The 21,943-nt window shown below is 44.8% G+C and overlaps 1 protein-coding gene across 6 annotated transcripts in view; it reads left to right on the top strand.

Moving 5' to 3' along the window:
• TRAPPC10 (trafficking protein particle complex subunit 10) overlaps positions 1 to 21,943 on the top strand; it is a 105,212-nt gene that overhangs the window by 41,537 nt on the left and 41,732 nt on the right. For 3 of the 6 annotated variants that reach the window (XM_071214994.1, XM_058296322.2, XM_058296323.2), the window contains exons 3-4: positions 8,430 to 8,565; positions 18,064 to 18,260. In XM_071214994.1, the coding sequence (XP_071071095.1) occupies positions 8,430 to 8,565; positions 18,064 to 18,260 (333 nt within the window). Of the gene's footprint in view, positions 1 to 8,429; positions 8,566 to 18,063; positions 18,261 to 21,943 lie in introns of those variants that run through there. The other 3 variants (XM_071214995.1, XM_058296325.1, XM_058296324.2) reach the window with 3 other exon arrangements.

A 21,943-nucleotide genomic window follows, 5' to 3' on the forward strand; every position in this document is an offset into this window, starting at 1 on the left:
TAAGCCTTTATCGGATGTGTGATTTCCGAGTATTTTCTCCCATTGAGATGACTGCCTTTTTACTCCTTTGGCAAGACCTGTGAGATGCAAAAGTGTTTGATTTTGAGGAGGTCCCATTTATCTGTTTTTTTTGATGCATGTGCTTTGGGTATAAGGACCAAGAAACCCCCACCTACTACAAGGTCTTGAAGATATTTCTCTACATTTTCTTCTAGTAGTTTTATGGTCCTGACTTTTATATTTAGGTCTTTGAACAGTTTTGAGTTGATTCTTGTATAGGGAGTGAGATAGGGGTCCTCTTTCATTCTTTTGGTTATAGAGATCCAGTTCTCCCAACACCATTTGTTGAAGAGACTGTTTTACCCTGTTAACATTAACTTGGTAGGTTTGTAAAAAAATCAGTTGACTGTGTAGGCAAGGGTTTATTTCTGGTTTCTCAATACTACTCCACTGATTGATGTATCTCTCTTTATGCCAGTAACATGCTGTTTTGACCACAGTAGCTTTGTAATGTGTTTTGAGGTCAGGTAGTGAAATTCTTCCCATGTTGCTCTTCTTTTTTAGAATGCTTTTGGTTATTGGGGTACACTTTGCCTTCCAAATACATTTGGTAATTGCCTTTTCTAATTCTGTAAAGTAAGCTGTTGGGACTTCGATTGATATTGCATTGAATCTATAAATCAGTTTGGGTAAGATTAACATCTTCCTGATATTTCTTCCATTCCATGAACACAGAATGTCTTCCCATTTGTTTAGGTCTTCTTAAATTTCTTTCAGCACTCTTTTATAGTTTTTTGCATATAGGTTCTATACTTCTTTGGTTAAATTAATTCTGGGTATTTGGGTCTTTGTGTTGCTATTGAAAATGGATTTCCCCCCTGATTTGCTCCTCAGATTGTTCAGTACTAGTGTACAAAAACATTACTAATTTTTGTGTGTTGATCTTACATCTTGCCACTTTGCTGAACTCATTTATTAGCTCAAATAGCTTTGCCATGGATTCTTCAGGATTTTCTAAGTATAGGATCATGTTATCCGCAAACAGTGAGAATTTTACTTCCTCTTTTCCTGTTCGGATGCCTTTAATTTTTTTTTTCTTGTCTAATTGCCCTAGCTAGAACTTCTAGTACAAAACTGAATAATAGTGGTGACAGTGGGCATCTAAATCGGGCATCCCAATCTTAGAGAAAAAGCTCTCAACCTTTCCCCATTGAGTATGATGTTCGCTGTGGATTTTTGATATATGCCTTTTATCATATTGAGGAATTTTCCTTCTATTCCTATCTTTTGAAGTGTTTTTATCAAAAAAGGATGCTGGATTTTGTCAACTGCTTTTTCTGCATTGACTGAGATGAGTATGTATTTTTTTCCCTTCCATTTGTTAATATGGTGTATTGCATTGATTGATTTTCTAATGTTGAACCAGCCTTGCATACCAGGAATAAATCCCACTTGGTCGTGATGTATAAGTCTTTTGATATGCTATTGGATTCAATTGACAAGTATTTTGTTGAGAATTTTTACATCTATGTTCATTAGAGAGATTGGTCTGTAATTTTCTTGTAGTATCTTTATCTGGCTTTGGTATTAGGGTGATGTTAGCTTCATAAAAGGTGTTTGGTAATTTTTTTCTCTCAATGTTTTAGAAACATTTTCCTCTTCAGTGTTTTGGAAGAATTTAAACAGGATTGGTGTTAATTCTTCTCGAAACGTTTGGTAGAATTCACTTGTGAATACATCTGTTGCTGGACTTTTATTTGCTGGGAGATTTTTGATGTTGGATTCAATCTCTTTAAATGTGATTGGTCTGTTAAGTTCTTGTATTTCTTGTTGCGTTAGTGTCAGTTGGTTGTATATTTCTAGGAATTTGTCCATTTGATCCAGGTTGTCTAGTTTGCTGGCATACAGTTTCTCATAAGAGCCTCCTATGGTTCTTTTTATTTGTGGGGTCAGTTGTAACATCCCCCCTTACATTCTTGATTGTATTCATTTGCATCTTCTCTCTTTTTTTCTTTGTTAGTCTAGCTAGGGGTTTGTTAATTTTATTGGTCTTCTCAAAGACCAGCTTTTGGTTTTGTTGCTTTTCTCTCTCTTTTTTTTAAAGATTTATTTATTTTGTATTTATTTCTCTCCCCTTCCCCCCTCCCCTCCCCCTCCCCCATTGTCTGCTCTCTGTGCTCATTCCCTGTGTGTTCTGTCTGCACACATTCTTGTCAGTGGCACTGGGAATCTGTGTCTCTTTTTGTTGCATCATCTTGCTGCATCAGCTCTCTGTGTGTGTGGTGCCACTCCTGGGCAGGCTGTGCTTTTACCATGCGGGGCAGCTCTCCTTGCGGGGCACACTCCTTGCACGCAAGGGGCTCCCCTACATGGGGGACACCCCTGTGTGGGACAGCACTCCTTGCGCATGTCAGCACTATGCATGGACTAGCTCCCCACACGGGTCAGGAGGCCCTGGGCTTGAACCCTGGACCTCCTGTGTGGTAGGTGGAAGCTTTATCAGTAGAGCCAAATCCGCTTCCCTCTCTCTTGTTTTTCTGTTTTCAATTTCATTTATTTCTAGTCTAATCTTTACTATTTCTTTCCTTCTGCTTGCTTTGGGATTGTTTTATTGTTCTTTTTCTAGTTTCTCTAGTTGGTCAATTAAATCTCTGAGTTTAGCTCTTTTTTTTAAGATTTATGTATTTATCACCACCTCCCCTTGTTTGCTTTCTGTGTCCATTCACTCTTCTGTTTCTGCTTGTCATCTCTTCAGGTGGCACTGGGCACCGATCTGGGACCTTCCAGTGTGGGAGAGAAGTGCTCAATCTCCTGCTCCACCTTAGCTCCTTGGTCTGCTGCGTCTCTTATTTTCTGTCCTCTGTGTCTCTTTTTGTTGTGTCATCTTGCTATGCCAGCTCTCTGCTTGGCCCAGCCCTCCTACATGGGCCAGCTCTCTGCTCAGGCCACCTTGCCTTCACCAGGAGGCCCCGGGAATTGAACCCTAGGCCTCCCAACCAGGGAGCTCGATTGTTTGAGCCACATCTGCTTCCCTCTTCTTTTTTAGTATGGACATTTTAGGACTATAAATTTCCCTCTTAAGACTGCCTTTGCTGTATCCCATAGATTTTGATACATTGTGTTCTTATTTTCATTTGTCTCGATGCATTTACTGATTTCATTTGCAATTTCGTCTTTGACCCAGTGATTATTTAGTAGTATGTTGTTCAGCCTCTACACATTAGCAAATTTACTTTTTTCCTATTATTGCTTTCCAGTTTTATTCCATTATCATCTGAGAATATGCTTTGTACAATTTCAGTCTTTTAGTATTTATTGAGAACTGCATTGTGCCCTAACGTGGTCTCTCTGAGAAGGATCCATGGGCACTTGAGAAGAAAGTATAGCCCGCTGAGTTTGGATGCAGTGTTCCGTTCCGAATATGTCTGTTAGGTCTAACTCTCTTATATTGTTCAAGTTCTCTGTTTCCTTATTGATTTTCTTTATATTTTTCTATCTAATGATGTCAGTGGGGTGTTGAAATTCCCAGTGATTAGTGTAGAGATGTCTGTTTCTCCTTTCAGTTATCTCAGAGTTTATCTTACGTATTTTGGGGCACCTGGTTTCATACGTAGATATGTATAACTGTTTTATCTTCCCGGTGGGTTGTCCCTTTTATTAATATATAATGGCCTTCTGTATGTCTCATAACTTTTTTGCATTTAAAGTCTGTTTTTTCTGATATTAGTATAGGTAACCCTGCTTTTTTCTGGTTACTCTTCGCATGGAGTATCTTTTTCTAGCTTTTCATTTTCACCTGGTTTGTATCCCTGGGTCTCAGGTGAGTTTCTTGTAGGCAGCATATAGATGGCTTTTGTTTTTTGATCCATTCTATCAGCCTGTATCTTTTGATTGGGGAGTTTAATCCAGTCACATTCAGTGATAGTACTGTGAATGCACTATTTACTTCTTCCTTTTTATTCTTTGGTTTCCATAAGTCATATTTTTGTCTGTCTTTTGACTCTTTTGGTTATCCTTTCTGCTATTCTTCCTTCTATACTCTCCTCCAAGTGTGTCTCTCCTGTCTTTTTCTTTCAGGTTCTAAGTCTCCCTTTAATATTTCTTGCAAAAGTGGGTTCTGTTTTGCAAACTCTCTTAGTTTCTGTTTATGAATATTGTATTCTCACCTTCATATTTGAAGGACAATATTACTGGATAAAGAATTCTTGGCTGGCAGTTTTTCTCTTTCAGTATCCTAATTGTATCATACCACTGTCTTCTTGCCTCTGTGGTTTCTGTTGAGAAATCTGCATTCTTACTGGGCGTCCCTTGTATGTGATGCTTTGCTTCTCCCTTGCTGCTCTGAGAATTTTCTCTCTATCTTTGACATTTGACATTCTGAGTAGTGTCTTGGAGTAGATCTATTTGGATTTATTCCGAGTACGGTATGCTTCTTGTAAGTTCTTTCTTTCTTGAGAGTTGGGAAATTTTCTGCTGTAATTTCTTCAGATATGCTCTTTCTGCCCTTTCCCCTCTCCTCTCCTTCTGGAGCCCCGTGACACGCATGTGCGCTGTCATTCAACCCCCCCGAGCCCCAGCTCAGGCTTTCCCATTCTTCTCCTCGGTTCAGCTGCTCTGTCTTCTGTATCACTGATTCCTTCTTCTCTCATTTCCAGTCTGTTGTCGTATGCCTCAAAAGTGGTTTTGATCTCTCCTATTGTATCTTTCATTTCCATGAGCTCTGCTACTTTTCTGTTCAGGATTTCAAATTCTTCTTTGCACTTGCTTAATGTCTTCTTGATATCATTTATCTCTTTGAACATGTTTTCTTTTAACGCATTAATTTGATTTTGGAAATTTGTGCACATCTTGGTAATTAGTTCTCTGAAATCATATGTCCCTTTTGGGACTTTGATATTTTCCTTGGGCCATGCCTTCTATTTTCCTAGTATAGCTTGTAATTTTTTGCTGATATCTAGGCCTCTGATTAGGATATAGTTTACTTAGATGCTCAGTTTCTTTTTCCTTTGTAGGGATTTGGTGGCAGAAGGTTGTGTGTTACTACTGCTCTTTGATTCTTGGCTCAACCTGGATTGTTAGGATTGTCCTACTGGTTGCTCAAAACTGGGCACTGGATCCAGTAATTGTTTGTGGAGTCACTTCCTAGGGCCTTGGAGGGAGGCTAGAGAGGCCAGAAAAAGCCCCTCCAACATATTTTTAATTTTCTTGCATGTACTTCCTCGGTCTGTCAGAAGATGGCTCTCTCTGGCAGCTCTCAGTTCAGTGCCTGGTTGGAGAGTATTCGTTGCAACAGAGACCTTATCAATGTGGTATAGCTTCCTGCCTACAGGCTAAGAGCCTTCTAATTCAAACTTTCTCAGTGACAGTTCACCAGCCTTCTCTGGCAGCCCCCTGGCCCTTTTCCAGGGTCGGAAATATTTCCCCTCCCCTCTGAGTCCTCAACAATCGGTCCTTGTTAGTAGAGGAGGAGATTGGGAGGGCTGTATATCTTTAGCCACTTGCCTGCTCCAAGGCACTCAGTGGCCCCACCTGGCCTGTGTCCTGGGAAACAGCAGACCAGATTTGTGAGTCAAAAGCTGAGTCAGCCTTAGGCTTTGTCCCCCTCGTTCCCTCAACCATCAGTGCTGGCTAGAAGAGAGAGCGGTTGCAGGGGTTGGATTTTTCCAGTCCTTCCCTGGCTCCCAGGGCAAAGCAGTGTGTGGTCTCTCTTGACCTGGAAGGGCTCATGGGACACAGCAGACCAAATTTGGGGTGAGAAGCTGAGCCAGCTTTAGGCTGTGTCCCCTCTCTCCCCTTTCCTGGGGTGGTGGTCCCTGGATCCCCGGCTGTAGGTGCAGGCCCAGCGGCTTGAGAGTTCTAAAGTGTCTTTAGCGTGGGGGAGGGCGCCGGCAGGCTGTGCCTGTTCACCGGCAGGAAGGAAGAGGCTTGATTAGCATTCCGCTGCAAGCCTTCTCGTTATTTTGATTAGTTCATTCATGGTGACATGATCTGGTACCAGGACTCGGTTTTATCCAGTACAGGAACTGCTTCTCACCCTGGTATCTTTCTGCCATCACTGGGATTTTGGTGGGATGCTGCTCTGGGATAAGTCAGGCGTCCTCTTCTCTTTGTTGAAGGTGCGGCGCTGCTGAAGGTCTTCCCAGGCAGCACGGCGGGTGGGGGCGCAGGCGGCCATGCTGAGGGGCCTGGCTCTGGACCCGAGGTAGCTGGGAAATAACTGCAGTAATAAAAACATTTTCAGACGTAGAGTGTACAGGATCAAAGCCTTAGCACCCTCTCTGAAATCACCAAAGGACATGTCCCCAAAAAGGAGAAAGAGCCCAGAATAAGCAGGTTTAAAGAAGCAACTGCCAGCACACTCGTCGTTGAAATATGCCAACTTAGGATATCAGTCATGTTAAAAATGGAAACAGCTAAAATATCACGTGTGTGGAAGGAAAGCAAAGAGAAGAACGTGTACTCTTTTGGGTCTGTTCAGGAAAGAGTAGACATTAACTTTGTTTTTCATAAAAGTTTTTCATGCTTATAAAAACTTAAAGTGGAAGCAGCAGTGACATAGAAAAGCATTTTCAAGCTTTTGACCAACAGAAAAACAAGATGGAAAGAGAAAATGAGGTTAACAAAGGACAGGAAAGAATAGAGAACCTGTAAATAGAAGATATAAAGTTCAAACATCAGCAAAATCATGTTAATACAGTTAGTTTGAAATGATTAAAACAGAGACTCCTTAGTTGGATAAAAAATACAAAATCCAGCTTTAGAAGTTTAAAAGGGACACGACACTGCTATTAGAGGTGAAAACAAAGGGATGGAAAAATGATACCTGTGGCATAACTTGTATTCTAGAAGTACGGTGTATTAGCCAAAGGGGTGCTGATGCTAAATACCATTAATCAGTTGGGTTTTATAAAGGGTATGTATTTGGGGTGGAAGCTTACAGTTACCAGGCCCTAAAGCCTAAGTTACTTCCCTCACCAAAGTCTATTCCACATGTTGGAGCCAGATGGCTCTGGGGGGGTTCAGGTTTCCTGGGTTCCTCTCTTCCCAGGGCTCGTTTCTCTCTGGGCTCAGCTGCTCTGCTCGCTCCACAAGGCCAGCTGTTGACTATCTGGTGAACAGCTCTGTCTCTCTCCCTGAGACCTCTGCCTGTGTTTAACAGAGATGTCTCTCCTTCCTCACTGTATCTGCTTCTCTGTGTGTTTACTTCCCCTGCTCCAGGATCAAAACTTCAAAGTGCCTTCTCTGCAGTGCAGTTTCTCTGTGAGTCCATCCTGTATTAGTCAGGGTTCTCTACGGAAACAGAATCAACAAGAAATATCTGTTAATAGTTAAGAGATTTATCAGAGTCTCTCACCTGGACTGGGGGATGCACAAGTCCAGGTTCCGCAGGCAGGCTGCAACCAGGGGCTTTGATGAAAGTCCAGTGAACATTCTTGATGAGTTCTAGGAGATATTGGCTGCCCAAAGATGGGCTGGGAAATTCTCACTCAATGCTGGAATCACTTCCCCTTTTAAGGCATTCAGTTAATCACTTACTGCTGATGGCAGTCTCCCTGATGGATGTAATTGTAACCAGCTATCTATGATTTACCACTGCAGTAAAGTCAATGGTGGCTAAAGTCCATAAATGCCCTTGTATTACAGTTAGCCCAGTGCTTGATTGATCAAACAACTGGGCACAGTTACCTGGCGGAGTTGACAAAACAGCCTGACCATCACACCGCTCACCAAGGGGGCGGGGATGCAACATCCTACTGACGTTGCAACATCCTACTGCCGTTCAAAGCGTCAGTCATTTCATCAAGTAAAAGTGAAACTTCTGAATCAAATAGACTCTAATATGCCCCGAGGGACAGACCAGTTTACAAACAGAATCCAGTCTCTATTTTTGGAATTCATAAACAATATCAAACTGTGACATATGGTAAAATAGCATCTGGGTGCTCTGATAGCCTTGGATTAGGTGGATGTAGTTTGTGGGAGTCTGTATGGTGATGGAGCTTCTTGGGTTGAGAAGCCCTGCAAATCAAAACCTGTTCTCTTTCACCAGATGGTTCTCTCCTGGATACTGGTAGTTGCAGAACCCTCGGTGCTGTTTAAAGCTGTAGTGACTTACACGTGCCCTGGGCCTTGGGGCCCCTCTGCCCCTTGGGTAGTGACTTGGGAGGCTGTGCTGCAGGCCAGCGAAGGCCTGCCGGTCGCTCAGGGCCCTGGGGACGTGACCGTGCTGCTCTTGAGTGTCGCTACGTGGAGGGAAGACGCTGGGGAGAGGGAGCTCTGCCCTGTGGACTGTCGGCAGTGGTTGGTAGGATGTTTTGGACAGAGACTCATGTTACTACACTTCTGAACTCATGGGTCTGAGGTAAATTATTCCCTTCCTGCATACCCTTCAGTCATTTTCTCAGTGACGTTTTAAAAACTGTTTCTAGGTCCTATGGCCGTGCTCCAAAGATGATTCACCTGGAGTCCAGTTTTGTTCAGTTCAAGGAGGAGCTTCTGCCCAAAGAAGGAAACCGAGCCCTGCTTACGTTCCCTTTCCTTCACGTTTACTGGACGGAGTGCTGTGTAAGTATCCACTGCGGGGGCTGCAGGCAGCACTCTGCTGCCTCAGGCACTGTTGCTCGGCGGCCTCCTTCGCCTTCTCCCCGGCATCCGCTTCGTCTGCCTGTCCTGGCACAGTCACGCTTCCAGCTCCTGGGGCCGCCGCTTTGGCCCTGTGGCCGCTTAGGTCTAACTGGTTTACGCTGTGTGTTGACTCTTGACTTCCTGTTCCGTTTTCAGTAAGCGCAGTGTCCCCACCGTGGTGCTGGGGATATGAGGGGATACTTGTTTGTCGTTCCTGCCGGTGTGGACGGTCTCAGAGCTGCTCCAGGAGGCATTCCTAAGTGTCGCTGGCTCGAGGGCACGCTCAGCTGTGGGAAGCGTCATCTTTATATGTATTCTGCAACTGCAAATTCTTGAACCCAGAAAGAAGATTTTCATTTGTATTAGAATTCTTCTGTCATGAATAGTAGAAAATTCTGCAAGTTCATTTTTTCTTGTCTATATTGGTTTTAAGTCATCAATACAAGCATTCAGCAATATACCAAAGCCTCTATCTTAGTTTGTATTCCAGTTTCTCGTTTGTCCCAATAATGCCCCTTCAGGCATTTTTCTTCTTCATTATCAGATCTGGTTCAGGACTGTGTATTGTGTTTCATTGTCTCTTCAGTCTCTCTCTCCTTTAAATTGTGTAACACATGTGCAGCAGGAGCTTTCCCAGCTTAACCACCCCCAGGCACACCATCCACTGGGATCGATCCTACGCACGATGGTGTGCTGTCTAGGCCAATTTTGAGAGAAGTTGCTCAAAAGCTTTCCCTTGTTTTCCTTCTGCCAGTGAAGTGTGGGAAGACCTGTTTACCTGTATCTTCACCCACACTTAATATTATCACTCTGTTAAACTTTCTGGCTTAGTAGGCAAAAAATGTATCATTTTAAAAATGTCTTTCTCCTTGGTTTCTGGTAAAATTTAACATCTTTTCCCATTAGTATTGATCCTTTGTCGTTCCCTTCCTTTATGAAGTGCCTGTTCAGAACCTTTGTCCATTTTTAATTGGGTCTTATTTCCTTCTTATTGATGTGTAGATGCTTTTAAGATTTTCTTGGATGTCAATCCTTTCCTTGTTAAATACCCTACAAACTTATTTTTACTGTGTTGCTTATCTATTTTTAAAAACTTTTTGTTTTGAAATAATTTCAAAATTTCAGGAATTCTGCAGAGGTCTACATATCCTTTTGTCCTGATTACCAATTTTTAACGTTTTCCATAATTATTTGCAATATGTATACACCTACACATATACACACACATTTTTGTTATGTGATTTATTGAGCCATGTCAGGAGCATCCCTCATGCTTCTCTACCCTTTATACTTCAGTGTGTACTTCCTAAGAACAAAGCTGCTCTCTCTCATAGCCATAGCACCGCTGTCACTTTCAGGGAGTTTTGCGTGATGTAGCAGCCTTGACTATGCTCTGCTCCATGTTCACCTTTTGTCCACTGTGCCCTCCAGTGCTGGACTTGGCGCGGGACCACAGAGTGTGCTAAAATGCCATTCCGCTTAGTCTCCACTTATTTGGAGCTTTCCCTTAGCCTTTCTTTGCTGTTCAAGACATGGACATTTTGGGGACTCCTGGCCAGCCATTTTCTAGAAAATCCCCCAATGTGAGCTTGTCTGACAATTCCTCGTGATTTGATATGTTATGGAACTCAGCTGGACGCCATGTGAGGGCCTGGTGTCCTTCTCCGGGTGGCACACCTGCCCTTGTATTGGGTCCCCAGGACTGCTCTGAGGTCAGTGATTTGCATCTAGTCATAGGCGTGGCTCAGACTCCTGGTGGTGAAAGGGTGCAGGGCCAGGGCAGCAAAGGCGTTTTTGGGGCCACGTCTGGGGAGACCAGGTGCAAGCTTCCAGAGTCCTCTCCCTGTGGCGTTCCCTCGTGGGGAGTTGTGACAGCACAGGAGTGTTGTCGTCAGGGGAGCTCCCTGGAGATCCCAGGCCCAGGGTTTTCCTGGGCACTGTGCACGTAGGTGGTCTCTGTTTGGCAAGTACCAAGGTTGCAGGGCCCAGGAGGAACGCAGGGCATCAGCAAGGCCCTGTTGTCTGCGACGGCGAGGCGCTGGGCGTGGTGAGCTCCGGGAATGGTGGCAGCCTGAGCCCTTCTGAGATCCCAGAGCCCAGCCTGCTGCACGGCCTCCCATGGCAACCTTAGTTTCCATTGCTCCGTCACGGATGGCCTGGCTTCTCCGTGCTGGTTACTGTGTCCACCTTGCAGCATGGACTAGTCGCCTCGCCCTCAGACGTTCCCACTTTATTTAGCATCTGTGGATGAGTCTTCCCTGAACCACACTTTACCAGATGGTTCAAGCTCCTATCAGTCAGCATCCTACACTGATAGGAAGGGCCCACGCACATTTCTATTTTATTATGGTTATAGGCGACTTTATCTTTACTGATTTTGATATCTGTGTTGTCCTAGGTTTGGCCAGGGGAGTCACTTGAAGATGGCCCCTCTGCCCTTTTCAGCCCTGCCCAATTTTCTGGCTTAAAAGATATTGTAGGTTCATCATACCTTCACGGCCCTGGAACTTTTCATGTTCTATGTTCTGAAGCAATTTTTGTATCATTGGAGCTATCTGGTCTCTAAAGCTTTGATTTGATGGACTTCTCCTGTGAAACCATCTGGACCTGGTACTTTGGTGTGGGATAGGTCCTTGGTAATGTCTATATTTCTTCCCTGAAAATTGGTTTGTTACAGCCATTTGTTTATAATGGGGCCAATTTAGATAAACTGTGTTCTCCCTAGAAATGATCTTTTCAGCTAAGTTTTAAAATTTATTTTCTTTGAGGTGTGCAAAGTGGTCTCTTGTTACTTTAAATATATACTGTATCAAGAGCCCGCCCTGGGACCGAGCAGGTACAGGCAGCCCAGGAAGGAAAGAACTGCAGGAAAGTTTTGGACTTCTTGGTAAGTGTGTTGTGTTTTTGTTGTGGTATGGGTGTGGCGATTTGGAGACTATTTTGTACATATTCTAGAACTGAATGAATAAGTATATTGATCCTGCTGACCCCCAGGGTGCATATAAACATGGAACGGGGTGAGGTAAGGAAGACCCCTGGGGGCTGGGCTGGAATTGGAGGCCTGAGTGTCCGCTCGTGGTTTTGAATTCGTCTCATCTCTGAGCTCTGTCTCCTGAGGGTGTGGGCAGTAGCTCACGTGGTGCCAGGTAGCTGGGGCTCTGTCAGGGAAGTGCGACTCCCGCGCTGGGTCTGCCTGGTAGCCTGCAGCTGAACTCAGGAAGAAAGTGGAACACCTGAGACCAAGGGAGGTGGCCCGGAAAGACAAGCCCCGAGCCTGGCTGCCCCTAGCTGAGCTCCAGGAATCGGCAGTAGATCCTGGAGGGGAGGCAGAGACCTCAGCAGAGATCGGGGGCCATCGTGCTTCACCACATGGCGCCTGAGTTTGGTGAGAAAATCTCTCAGCTGATGCCTTAATTTGGACATTTCATGGCCTTGGAACTGTAAACCTTTACCCCAAATAAATCCCATCATAAAAGCCAACGCATTACTGGTACGTGGCATCAGCAGCCCTGTGGCAGACTAAGACATGGTCTGCCAACTCTGATGCTGGCTCGGATGCCCACCCCACCTCGCACTCCCGCCTGCCTCTGCTGCAGGCCCTCATCTCATTTCACTGCTTCTCTCCTTCCTCCCTCCCCCTTTATTGTCAGACGTGATATTCATGTAAGGGTGTGATATTCACACACTCCCCTCTGTCCTTTTCCTTGTCTTCGTCTGAGTTCTGCAGTTACGTTAAATGTCAACCAACTCATCCTTTTGCGGAAGTTTCCCTAATTATCTCTTGGTTGGATGAAGTTCATCTTGTAGTAGACTACTTTGGTTCTTGCTTATTTCTGTAGCAGGGGTTGGAAACTTCTGTAAAGGCTAGCTAGGAAGTATTTGAGGCCTGTGGCGGATGGTCTCAGTCACAGCTACTCAGTTCTGCCTTCACAGCACAAAAGCAGCCACAGACAGTAACTAAAGGAACAGGTGTGACTGTTTAAATGGAATTTTACTTATAAAAGCAGGTGTTCCATAGTCGTAAAGCTTGAGGGATAGTTGGGCTGGATATAAAATCCTTGGCTTCCCTTCCGTCATTTACTGAGTTTCTTAGAAAATATTGCTTTGTTGTTGTCTTGCTTTGTGTGACTCTCTTGAAATTCGTTGCCAGCCTAATTTTTTTATCCTTGTAATAATTGGCTCTCTTTGCTTGGAGGTCCTGAGGTTGTTTTTTTGTTGTTGTTTGTTGGTTTGTTTCCTTATTTTCAGAAAGGTTTTTTTGTTTTGTTTTGCTTTTGGGTTTTGGTGTTAAATACTATTTCTGTTAACATTATTATGTTCTTCAGGAACTTAAATCATTTGTTTCATGGATTTTTTTTGATACTGTCATTTCACCCATTTTTCTCTGTCCCTTTTTGCTTCTTTATCTCATTTTTATTCTCTCAGTTTTCCTGCCTTTCTTAAATCCTTACTAACTTTTTATTTGACTTTATTCCTCCTTGGTTTTCTTTTAATTTAATCTTCCTGTTTCTTTCTTCAATTTCTTTCCTTAGTATGATTAACTTTTATTGTATGTCCCCTTATTTTTTGATCCATTTCAGTTTTTGGTTTGGATATTTCTGATTCTAGGATTTATTACCATTATTATTTCTCCTTATGTTTGAGGGTATCTAATTCAGTTTGGATTGTTGTGTTATAATTCTCTTCCACTTGGTTGCTTTTTATGGGGAGAGTTTTCTTCAACGGAAATGTTCGGCTTCTCTTTTTCATTTTAGAGGAGCTTTTCAAGGAGTTAGTTTGAGTTGTTTTTGTTTTTCCCCTACTCCTAAGCATTTTGTGAATGGATTCCTAGTTTAAAAGTGCCATCAGAAGATATAGTGACTAGTGCTTCCTTCAGCCCGTGCTGGTATGGACAGGAAGCGGGAGCCTCGATGCATCTTGCCGGATATTTAATTTCCTCTCTTCCACGTCCCTTACCTTTCATTGCCACGTCTCCAAGGAGACCACCTTCTCAGTCCGATTCTTGCCCGCAGCGAGGCTTTGCCGAGGCTGTCACAGCCCGTCTGGGCACCTTCAAGGCCTTCCTCTGACCAGTGCTGTGGGTGTCAGGCCCCTGGTCTGTGGTGGGCTTTGTCTTGCTGGGGTGATTTTCTTTGTGCATCATCTACCTTCTTTTTTCTTTTTCTGGGAGTCCCTTAAGCCTTCCTTCCCCAGCTCCCTTGTTCACAGGCTTGCAGCAGGAGCTCTGTTAGAATTTGGTGTTTATTTCTTTCTGACAAATATTTAGAAATTCATGGTATTCTCTGATTTGTAGTACAGAAGCTGTAGGTCACCATGTCATTTGATTTGTGCCCCTTATTGAGGTTTTTGTGTATTTTTGTGGGAGAGGATGTGTGGAGAGATTTGGATTTAGAGGGTGGCCATTTCTTCCAGCCCTGTTTTTCCCTTAAATTTTGGAGTTTCCTCTTTTGTACAAAACTTTTAAATTTTGTAAATATGTTGCTTAAAAATATTTTCTCGGGAGTATATTTTATTTAGGAAGGCCTTGTCTGCCTGAAGATAACTGGTTTTCGCTATTTGTTATTTCAGTAATTTAATAACTACTTTAGATCTGTATAACTTTTAGCTTTTTGTGCCTGCTGGGAACTGTGGGGATTGAGGTCTGATTTTACCATCTAAATGGAGAGCAGTTTGGCCCAACACCATTTCTCCATTTCCCCACATATTAGAAATGTCTCCTTTATTTTAAGCCAGCATTCTATATTCATGACACTTGGGACCCTCCCGTTCTGTTGATCATCAGCTATTCTGTGCCATTACCACACTTTTAACTTTTACATTTTTGTGTGTTTGACACCTGTCTTTTTAAAAGAAATTTCTCTGTTATTCTTATATACTTTCTCTTCTGTATAAATTTTATATTGAGATTGTCAGGTGTACAAATTGCTTTCCGAGGCCCTGCGTCACCCGCTGATGGGGGCGAGTGCCAGGTCCCAGCCTTCCAGGCCCACAATTGGCACCTGGTGAGAGAGGCGTACCCTATCCTTCACGTTCTCTCTATGTTGGTTTGTGAGCAAAATAAATGCTGTTTTAAACCATGGCGTTTGGGAGTGGTTTGTTACACAGCAGTGAGGCAACTGGGGCCTCCATCCACAAGAAAATACTGCAGGTGCGTCAGTCATGGCAGCCTAGAATAAGGCACAAGGGCGTTTTTGAAGAATTTTATTAATAGAGACTCTTTCCATCTGGGAATATGGTATGTTTTTCCGTTTTTTTTTTTTTTAATGCTTTCTTTTTTTCCTGTAATGTGCCATAGGATTTTCCATACAAATCTTGCACTTCTATTGTTCGGTTTAGTTTTTATGAATTATGAATGAGAGCTCTTCTTAAACTTATATTTTCTAATAAGGAGTCTTTTTTTTAAAAAAAGTCTTGATTATCATCTTTTTTTTGTTTTTTTTAGGAAAAAAAGTTCCTGGAGTATGTTGATAATGTTTGGGACTTTATATTTAAAACTAAAATGGGCCTACATTTTTTTTTTTTTTTTTTTTTTTTGCCGTCTTTGTTTGATAATCAGGATTCTGACAGCTAGGTCGGCTACATTAGAAGGCTTTCTCTACTTTTCTGTGTACTGGCACACTCTGAATAGAGACTTTCTGTTCTTTGATAGTACAATTTTAAGGGGAAGCTTTTTGATGAGTATTTTAAGTTCTTTTCTGGGTCTTCCTGGAGTCAGGTTTTCATGTTTTAGAGGAAGTATACTATATTGGTTAAAAGTGCATACCGTCGAACCGGACTGCATGGGAAATTACCCCTCACTTTGTGGCTTAGAGTGAGTAAATAAAGCTCTCATTAAAAAAACAACAAAACCAAAAAACCCAAAAAGCAAAAAACTTTGAGCTAAAGGGCATATGTTATAGGTACCCTGTTCCTGATTCTCACAGATGTCTGGGATGCCTTCTGGGCCCTATTGTGTCCCCTCTGCCAGCCCCCATTTCATTTGGGCCCCCTCTCACCCCCCCATTTCATTTGGGCCCACGTCTTGTATTGAGCCTCCAGCCACCATCCAGACCCTCCTGAAGCCACCTTGGCTCTGGTGCCCAGGTGGCCCCATGCCTGCCAGCCGCCCTCGTGGTGTGCTCCTTGCCACCCCTCCCCCAGCCTTGGCACCCCACCCTGGGCTGCTGCCCCAGCCCAGACCCCTTTCCTGGCTCTGGGGTCCTTCACATGCTGCCCTTCCAGGTGTGGGTTTTTCCTGCTTTCACTTGGTTGTGTGTGTGTGTGTGTGTGTGTATATAAAATAAACTTTATTTTTAGAGAAGTTTTAGATTTATGGAAAATTTACACTGAAAGTATCGGGAATTCCCATATAACCCCCCCATGCATAGTCCTGTATTAATATCTTATGATAGTATAGTTCTGTGTTCACTTTTTTTAAAAATCAATTTTCTTGCTACATATTAATAAAGCATACAATTCATCCAAAATGTACAGTCAGTGGTATTGGTATAATCACATAATTGTGCATGTACCACCTCAATCATCATTAGAGCATCTTCATTATTTCAATAATAATAATAATAATAATAATAAATAGACAAACAAGAAGATTCTTCACCTCTCACTCGGCGTCCCCTGCTGTACCTCGCTGCTGTTTCTGGCCGCTCTTGCACATCTGCTATTTATTTTTAAGCAGTTTTACAGAGATGTGCTCACATACTTATGATCCATCCACAGTGTGTGGCCGGGGGCTGAGTACGATCACCATGTTGTGTGTCACTGCCTGCGTGCACCTTAGTTCTCTAGGCTTTGGCCGCGCAGCCGCGGCTCCCGTCGGCAGGCTGCCCTGCTCGCTTGCTCGCCGCGCCTGCGCCTGTTCCTCCTCCTCCCCCTTGCCTGCCTGGTGCTTGGTGGGCTCTTCCCAAGGGTCTGCAGACGGCCCCAGAGGGCCAGCTGACTCTGGGGCGGGGGCTCCTCCCTGGTGGCCTGCCGAGCCCTGAGCCGCAGGGTGAGCTGCTGGCCTGTGCGCACTGCCTGGGCCCGGTGCTGCTCCAGCCCTCCGGCCCCTCCAGCTCACTCTCCAGGGGGAACCTGCTCGGGGCTCTTGGCGAGCAGGCATCACACCCGCATTTTAAGATCTAAGTCTCAGGTCCTGAAAGCTGCCATTCTGTGGAGAGGGTGTCTTGAATGATTAGGTCACTGTTGGATGTTTATTTATAGAGAAATGGTTTTTGCAAGATCATTTTCCTCAGTTTTTAAATAGACGATCTTTTCAGATTGTGTTTATTTCTAATTTTCACTGAGGACTTGGCATTTATAAAATCAGATTATATAAAGCATTGCCTTTTGGAACTTTCTCCTTATTTCGTTAAACCAAAAGAGGGCCTGGGTGTAGTAGTCAGGTTAACTCACGCGTGGTCAGTCACATCCGAGTACGTGTCCCTGAGTGTTAACCCAAGAATGCCTGAGTAGCGAAGAACACAGAGCCAGGACACCGGAGAGGCCCTTTGGGAGAGCTGGGATGTGTGCTAGCAGTCGCTGTTCCTTGTCATCACTGAGGGTTTTTAAATGCCTGAGTTTGAAGTGAATTAAGTGTCTTGATTCTGGATTTTCTCTCTCAGTCTGTTAAGTGGAGTTCAGAACCGCAAGGCCAGTTATCATAAAGCTACAATAACAAGTCAAATTGCTCTCTCTGCGTCTTCTCTGAAGTGCTCATGGTTTCAGAAGAGAAGTGGGCTAACCTCGCTGGCCTCTGGGTGGCAGGATGGTGTTTGGGCCTCCCGGGCAGGATGGGCTTTGTGGCTTTGTGCTGCTCACCTGTTGGTTCTGTTGTTTAGGGCAGCTGTAAAGACGCCCTGGGGCTCCCTTTCCTCTGGGATTCGCATCCTCGGCCATCCTCGACTGCCGGCTCTGCCCTGGCCTGAGTGGTGCGGTTCTTAGAAACCAGCGCGGGGCTGAGGTGCCCGAGCCGCTGGGCTGTAGGCCCGGCTTACTGATGCTGCTCAGAGCAGCCCCGTTCAGCTGTGCCCTGGAAACCCCCCGTGGCGGAAGGAGCTGGGTCTCTCTCAGGGGAAAGGAACAGCCACATGAAAGGACTGTATTCAGTGACTGAGCTCAGAGGCTCTGGAGGTGGACACACCTGGGTTGTAAAGTCCCAGCCTGCCTAACAAACTCTGCCACTTTGGGCAACTTGCGTAGTTCTCAGACCCTCTCTTTCTTCTTCTATAAAATTGGAATGGTCACGTATCTGTGTTGTGAGTGTTTTAGGTTCACGCACATATGGGGCTGGCATGGCCGCAGTCACTGCTGTGCCCTCGTGTCTTCACTCAGTGTCCCCATCCTGGTGCTGCCCCTTGAAAGCACTGTGGTCGTGGAATTCCCCATCATTAGACACACTTCTGCCTTATAAGCTAAAGGGCGTTGATCAACTTGCTTTCACAGTGACTTGTTTGTTTTTAGGACACTGAAGTGTATAAAGCTACAGTAAAGGATGACCTCACCAAGTGGCAGAATGTTCTGAGAGCCCATAGCTCTGTGGACTGGTTAATAGTGGTAGTTGAAAATGATGCCAAGAAAAAAAACAAAACCAACATCCTTCCCCGAACTTCTATTGTGGACAAAATAAGAAATGATTTTTGTAATAAACAGAGTGACAGGTAAGTGTATCTTTAATTTTACCTCATTTGGCTGGTGTCTGGCTGGTAGCAATGATGGGCTTCCTGTATAAACTGAACACTGACTCAGCAGTTCTGGGAGCACCCGGCTGGCCAGGGAGGGAGTTCAAGGATAACCTCATGTTTCTTGTGAGGCCCTGGGGAGTCCGGCCTGAGTGCAGGAGGCGCAGCCCCTGCCCTGGCCCGTGGGGGCTGCTGGCCGAGGTGGATGCTTGTCACCACTGGCCATTACACCCGGGGCCACCTCGGTCGGAAGGGCTGGGGTGCAGTGCTCCCAGGGGCTGCGGGGGCCACGCAGGGCTGGGGAAGACTTCCCCGAGAGAGTGCCGCTGGGCTAAGGCGACTGGGTGGCTCGCGGTGAAGTCAGCTGGGCCGAGAGCGCCGGGCACGCAGGCTCGGGGTCGCTTGCTCTGGGGTGCCATCGTGCCCGCATCAGTGCCAGCCCAGCGAGCAGCGGATGCCTGCGGGGACATCCATGTAGAGGCTCTTTTTCTGAGTTCCCCACCACGCTGGGCACGTGGTAGTGTTCAGGCTTGACTGAGTTACAGTTTGAATTAAATCTTAGACTTCCAGGGTTCTATTTTTATCATAGAGAAATATGCAATCTGGATTTGTGGAATTTTTTTCCTTAAAGTCTGTTGTTATTCATAAATTAGTTGTCCAGAGGAGTCTGTTTAAAATTTTAATAGGATGCCATGGAAAGGAATCCCACTCCTCCAGGGTTAAGGTCTCCTCACGTTTTTTTAGTGTGAGAGGGGAGTGGTGGCCCGAGGCCTGCGGGAGGGGCCACATGCGCAGCGGCCCCCACCGGGCTTAGGCCCGGAGCCAGCGACCGCAGCTAGTGGGGGTTTATTAAGTGAGGCAGATTAATTGGTACTAATGGGCGTATTATTCTGAATTTGTGAACTATTCAAATAGTGCAATAATTTTTCCATAGTGCTCATTTATTACTTTCAAGTCTGGTAATTTCATCTAATTACCAAAAGTATGTTGATGCTGAGCCCATTTACAGTTTACTAGCTTTTAATGACCATTCTTTAGGTGTAAAGTGTAATTTATTGAATTTTTGAATTAGAGGAGTTGTGGGTTTATTGAAGTTTTTAAACATTTAACCCTCAATAGGTTAACCCTGCTTTCTGTCATTTTGATTTTTGTTAGTTTGACTTTTGTTAATTTGCAGAGCTATCTTTAACAAATCTGTATTTATTAATGTAAATAAGCTAGATCATATTTTCATAAATTTCAATGTAGTAGAGTCTGTATTAACATTTTTTTCTTAGTATAATTTTTGGCCTTTGAGAATTCTGGAATACTTGACCATGAAGTAACTTGCTATTTTTTTTTTTAACTTTGAAGTGTGTTTTTCTTTTAAATATAAGAATTACATGTTCACTATAGAATTATTATAAAAACGTAATGAGCAAAAAGAAAATGGATATCAACTGTTAATATTTTGGTATGTAGCTTCCTAGGCTTTCCTCTGTGTCTATGTAACATATATTTAAAAATATCCTAGTATACACGTTTTGTATCTGCTTTTTGCACTTAATAGATTGTAAACATTTTTCACAAACAACATGTATTTCTTTATCATTCTTGTTAGCGACTGTCTAATACTCTATAGTAGTAATGTGCCATAAGTTTTTTATACAATCCTCTGGTAGATTTAAAGGTTATTGCTTATTTTTTTTATTATAAATAACAATATTATGAGCATCTTTCTAGCTCAGGTATTATGTACATCCTTAATTGTTTTCTTAAGACACTCATAAAAAGGAAATTGCTTTGTAAAAGATTTTGCTCACTTTTCAGGCTTTTGGTAAGTATTGCCAAATCAACGCGTTGACTTGGTAACTGCCAGTCGCAGTCAGGTTGAGCCCATGAGAGTCTAGCCTGAGGCTCCTCGGTACACGTGCCCATCTTGTACTGAGGGGCTACTCAGGACTGCTGGCACAGCGGGGATGGTGCAGGCCATGGAGTCTGCAGGCTGTGGACTGTGCGGCCTGTGGGCAGTGCAGGCCATGGATGGTGCAGCATGTGGAAGGTTCTGGCCGTGGCTAGTGTAGGCTGTGGGTGGTGCAGTTGTGGACGGTGCAGCCTGTGGACAGTTGTGGCCGTGGACAGTGTGGCCTGTGGACCATGCAGCCTGTGGACAGTTCTGGCCATGGACAGTGTGGCCTGTGGATGGTGCAGGCTTTTGACGGGGTTGGTGTTTTTCTCTCTCCATATAATTGCTGCTCTCCAGTTGCTGCTGTCGGGCATCCCTGAGTCGATGAGCAGTGTTGGACTCTCCTTCTGAGGTTTCCTTGTAGGTTTGTTTTGAATTTCTGAAGCATTGGTCTTTTTTTTTTATTTTTAAAAACGGAGATCTAGGAACAGCACGTGTTGAAGGACGTGACAGGGATCGAGGATCCAGCGGGTGTGCCGTGTCTGGTGGTGTAGAGCAGCGGGCCCCTGAAGGCGGCGTCTTGGTGGCTGGCGTTTGCGTCAGGGAGCGTCCTCTGGGGCTCTGGGGGCTCCGCGCCTGGCAGGGCTAAACCTGGAGCGGTCCTCCTGGAGCGTTCCGTGAGGACAGATTACCAGCAGCTCAGCCCGAAAGCTGAGACGAGGGCCTCGGGCCTCAGAAGTGAGGTGGTGTGATCCCTTGTCTTTCGGGGAGGAGGCAGTGTTGAGTGAGGGCAGGTGACGGCAGTTAAGGGCGGCTCCCGAGCTTTACAGTTGGCTCCTGGTCACACGGCGGAGCGAGAGCCTCTGCTGCTTCCCTCTTCTGATCCCCTGATTTATAATGTAATAGATTTGGCCCTTCTTCCAAAGGCTGTGCTGACAAGAGAAGGAGACTTAGAGCTGGTTCATTTTGCTGCTTTTTGGTAACTCAAGTAAAATATTTACAAGGGAAAATATTGACGGTCACAGCATAAATATTTAATATTTAAACGTTTCTGAGTTCAAATCTGTCAGTTTTCTTTCTAAGTCACTGTTGCGAAAAAAGCTACCTTTTCTAACAACTATTGGATGAATATGGTGCCTTTTCTAATCCATTGGGAACTTTATAATTTTATGCCTTTAATATTTTTATATCCATGGGTCCAAAGTTTTTTGACATTAAACCTGTATCATACCTATATATTAATCCATGTTCCGAGGCCCTTGAGGGCCTCCAGCCTGGTGGGAGAGAGCCAAGGTGCTTTTGCCGGCATGGGGTAGGGCGGGGCAGCGGGGAGGCTGGGAGGAGGTTGTGAGGACAGACCTGAGCCCAGTGCGGAGGGCAGGTAGGAAGGTGCTAGGGGGAGAGAGGCCCAGAGCCACAGGGCCCGTGGCTCGAGCTGGGAGGGCTCGGCTTGTAACATCCTTGTAGGCCTCGCCGAGAACGGTTAGGCTGGCTGTGCTGGGGAGCCGGGGAAGCGCTGAGGGGCATCGGAGCCGGGGGCTGAATGTGGCGTGGTCACCCTGTTTTTCTGAGAGCCTGGTGGATGGGATAAGACTCAAGGCTGAAGGCCAGCCCCTTCCCCGCTGCCTGCCCCTTCAGCGGCAGACTCCTTGGCACTTCTCTGGTACTTACTCCACGCGTGGCTTGGGTGGGCTCTTGAGCAGGCCTGTTTCTGATGGGGTTGCTCACCGCCTGCTTGACGATTTCCACCTCGGAAAGGAGGAGCGGGGCGGGGGAT

Source organism: Dasypus novemcinctus, chromosome 4, assembly GCF_030445035.2.
Source record: "Dasypus novemcinctus isolate mDasNov1 chromosome 4, mDasNov1.1.hap2, whole genome shotgun sequence".
Taxonomy (NCBI): domain Eukaryota; kingdom Metazoa; phylum Chordata; class Mammalia; order Cingulata; family Dasypodidae; genus Dasypus; species Dasypus novemcinctus.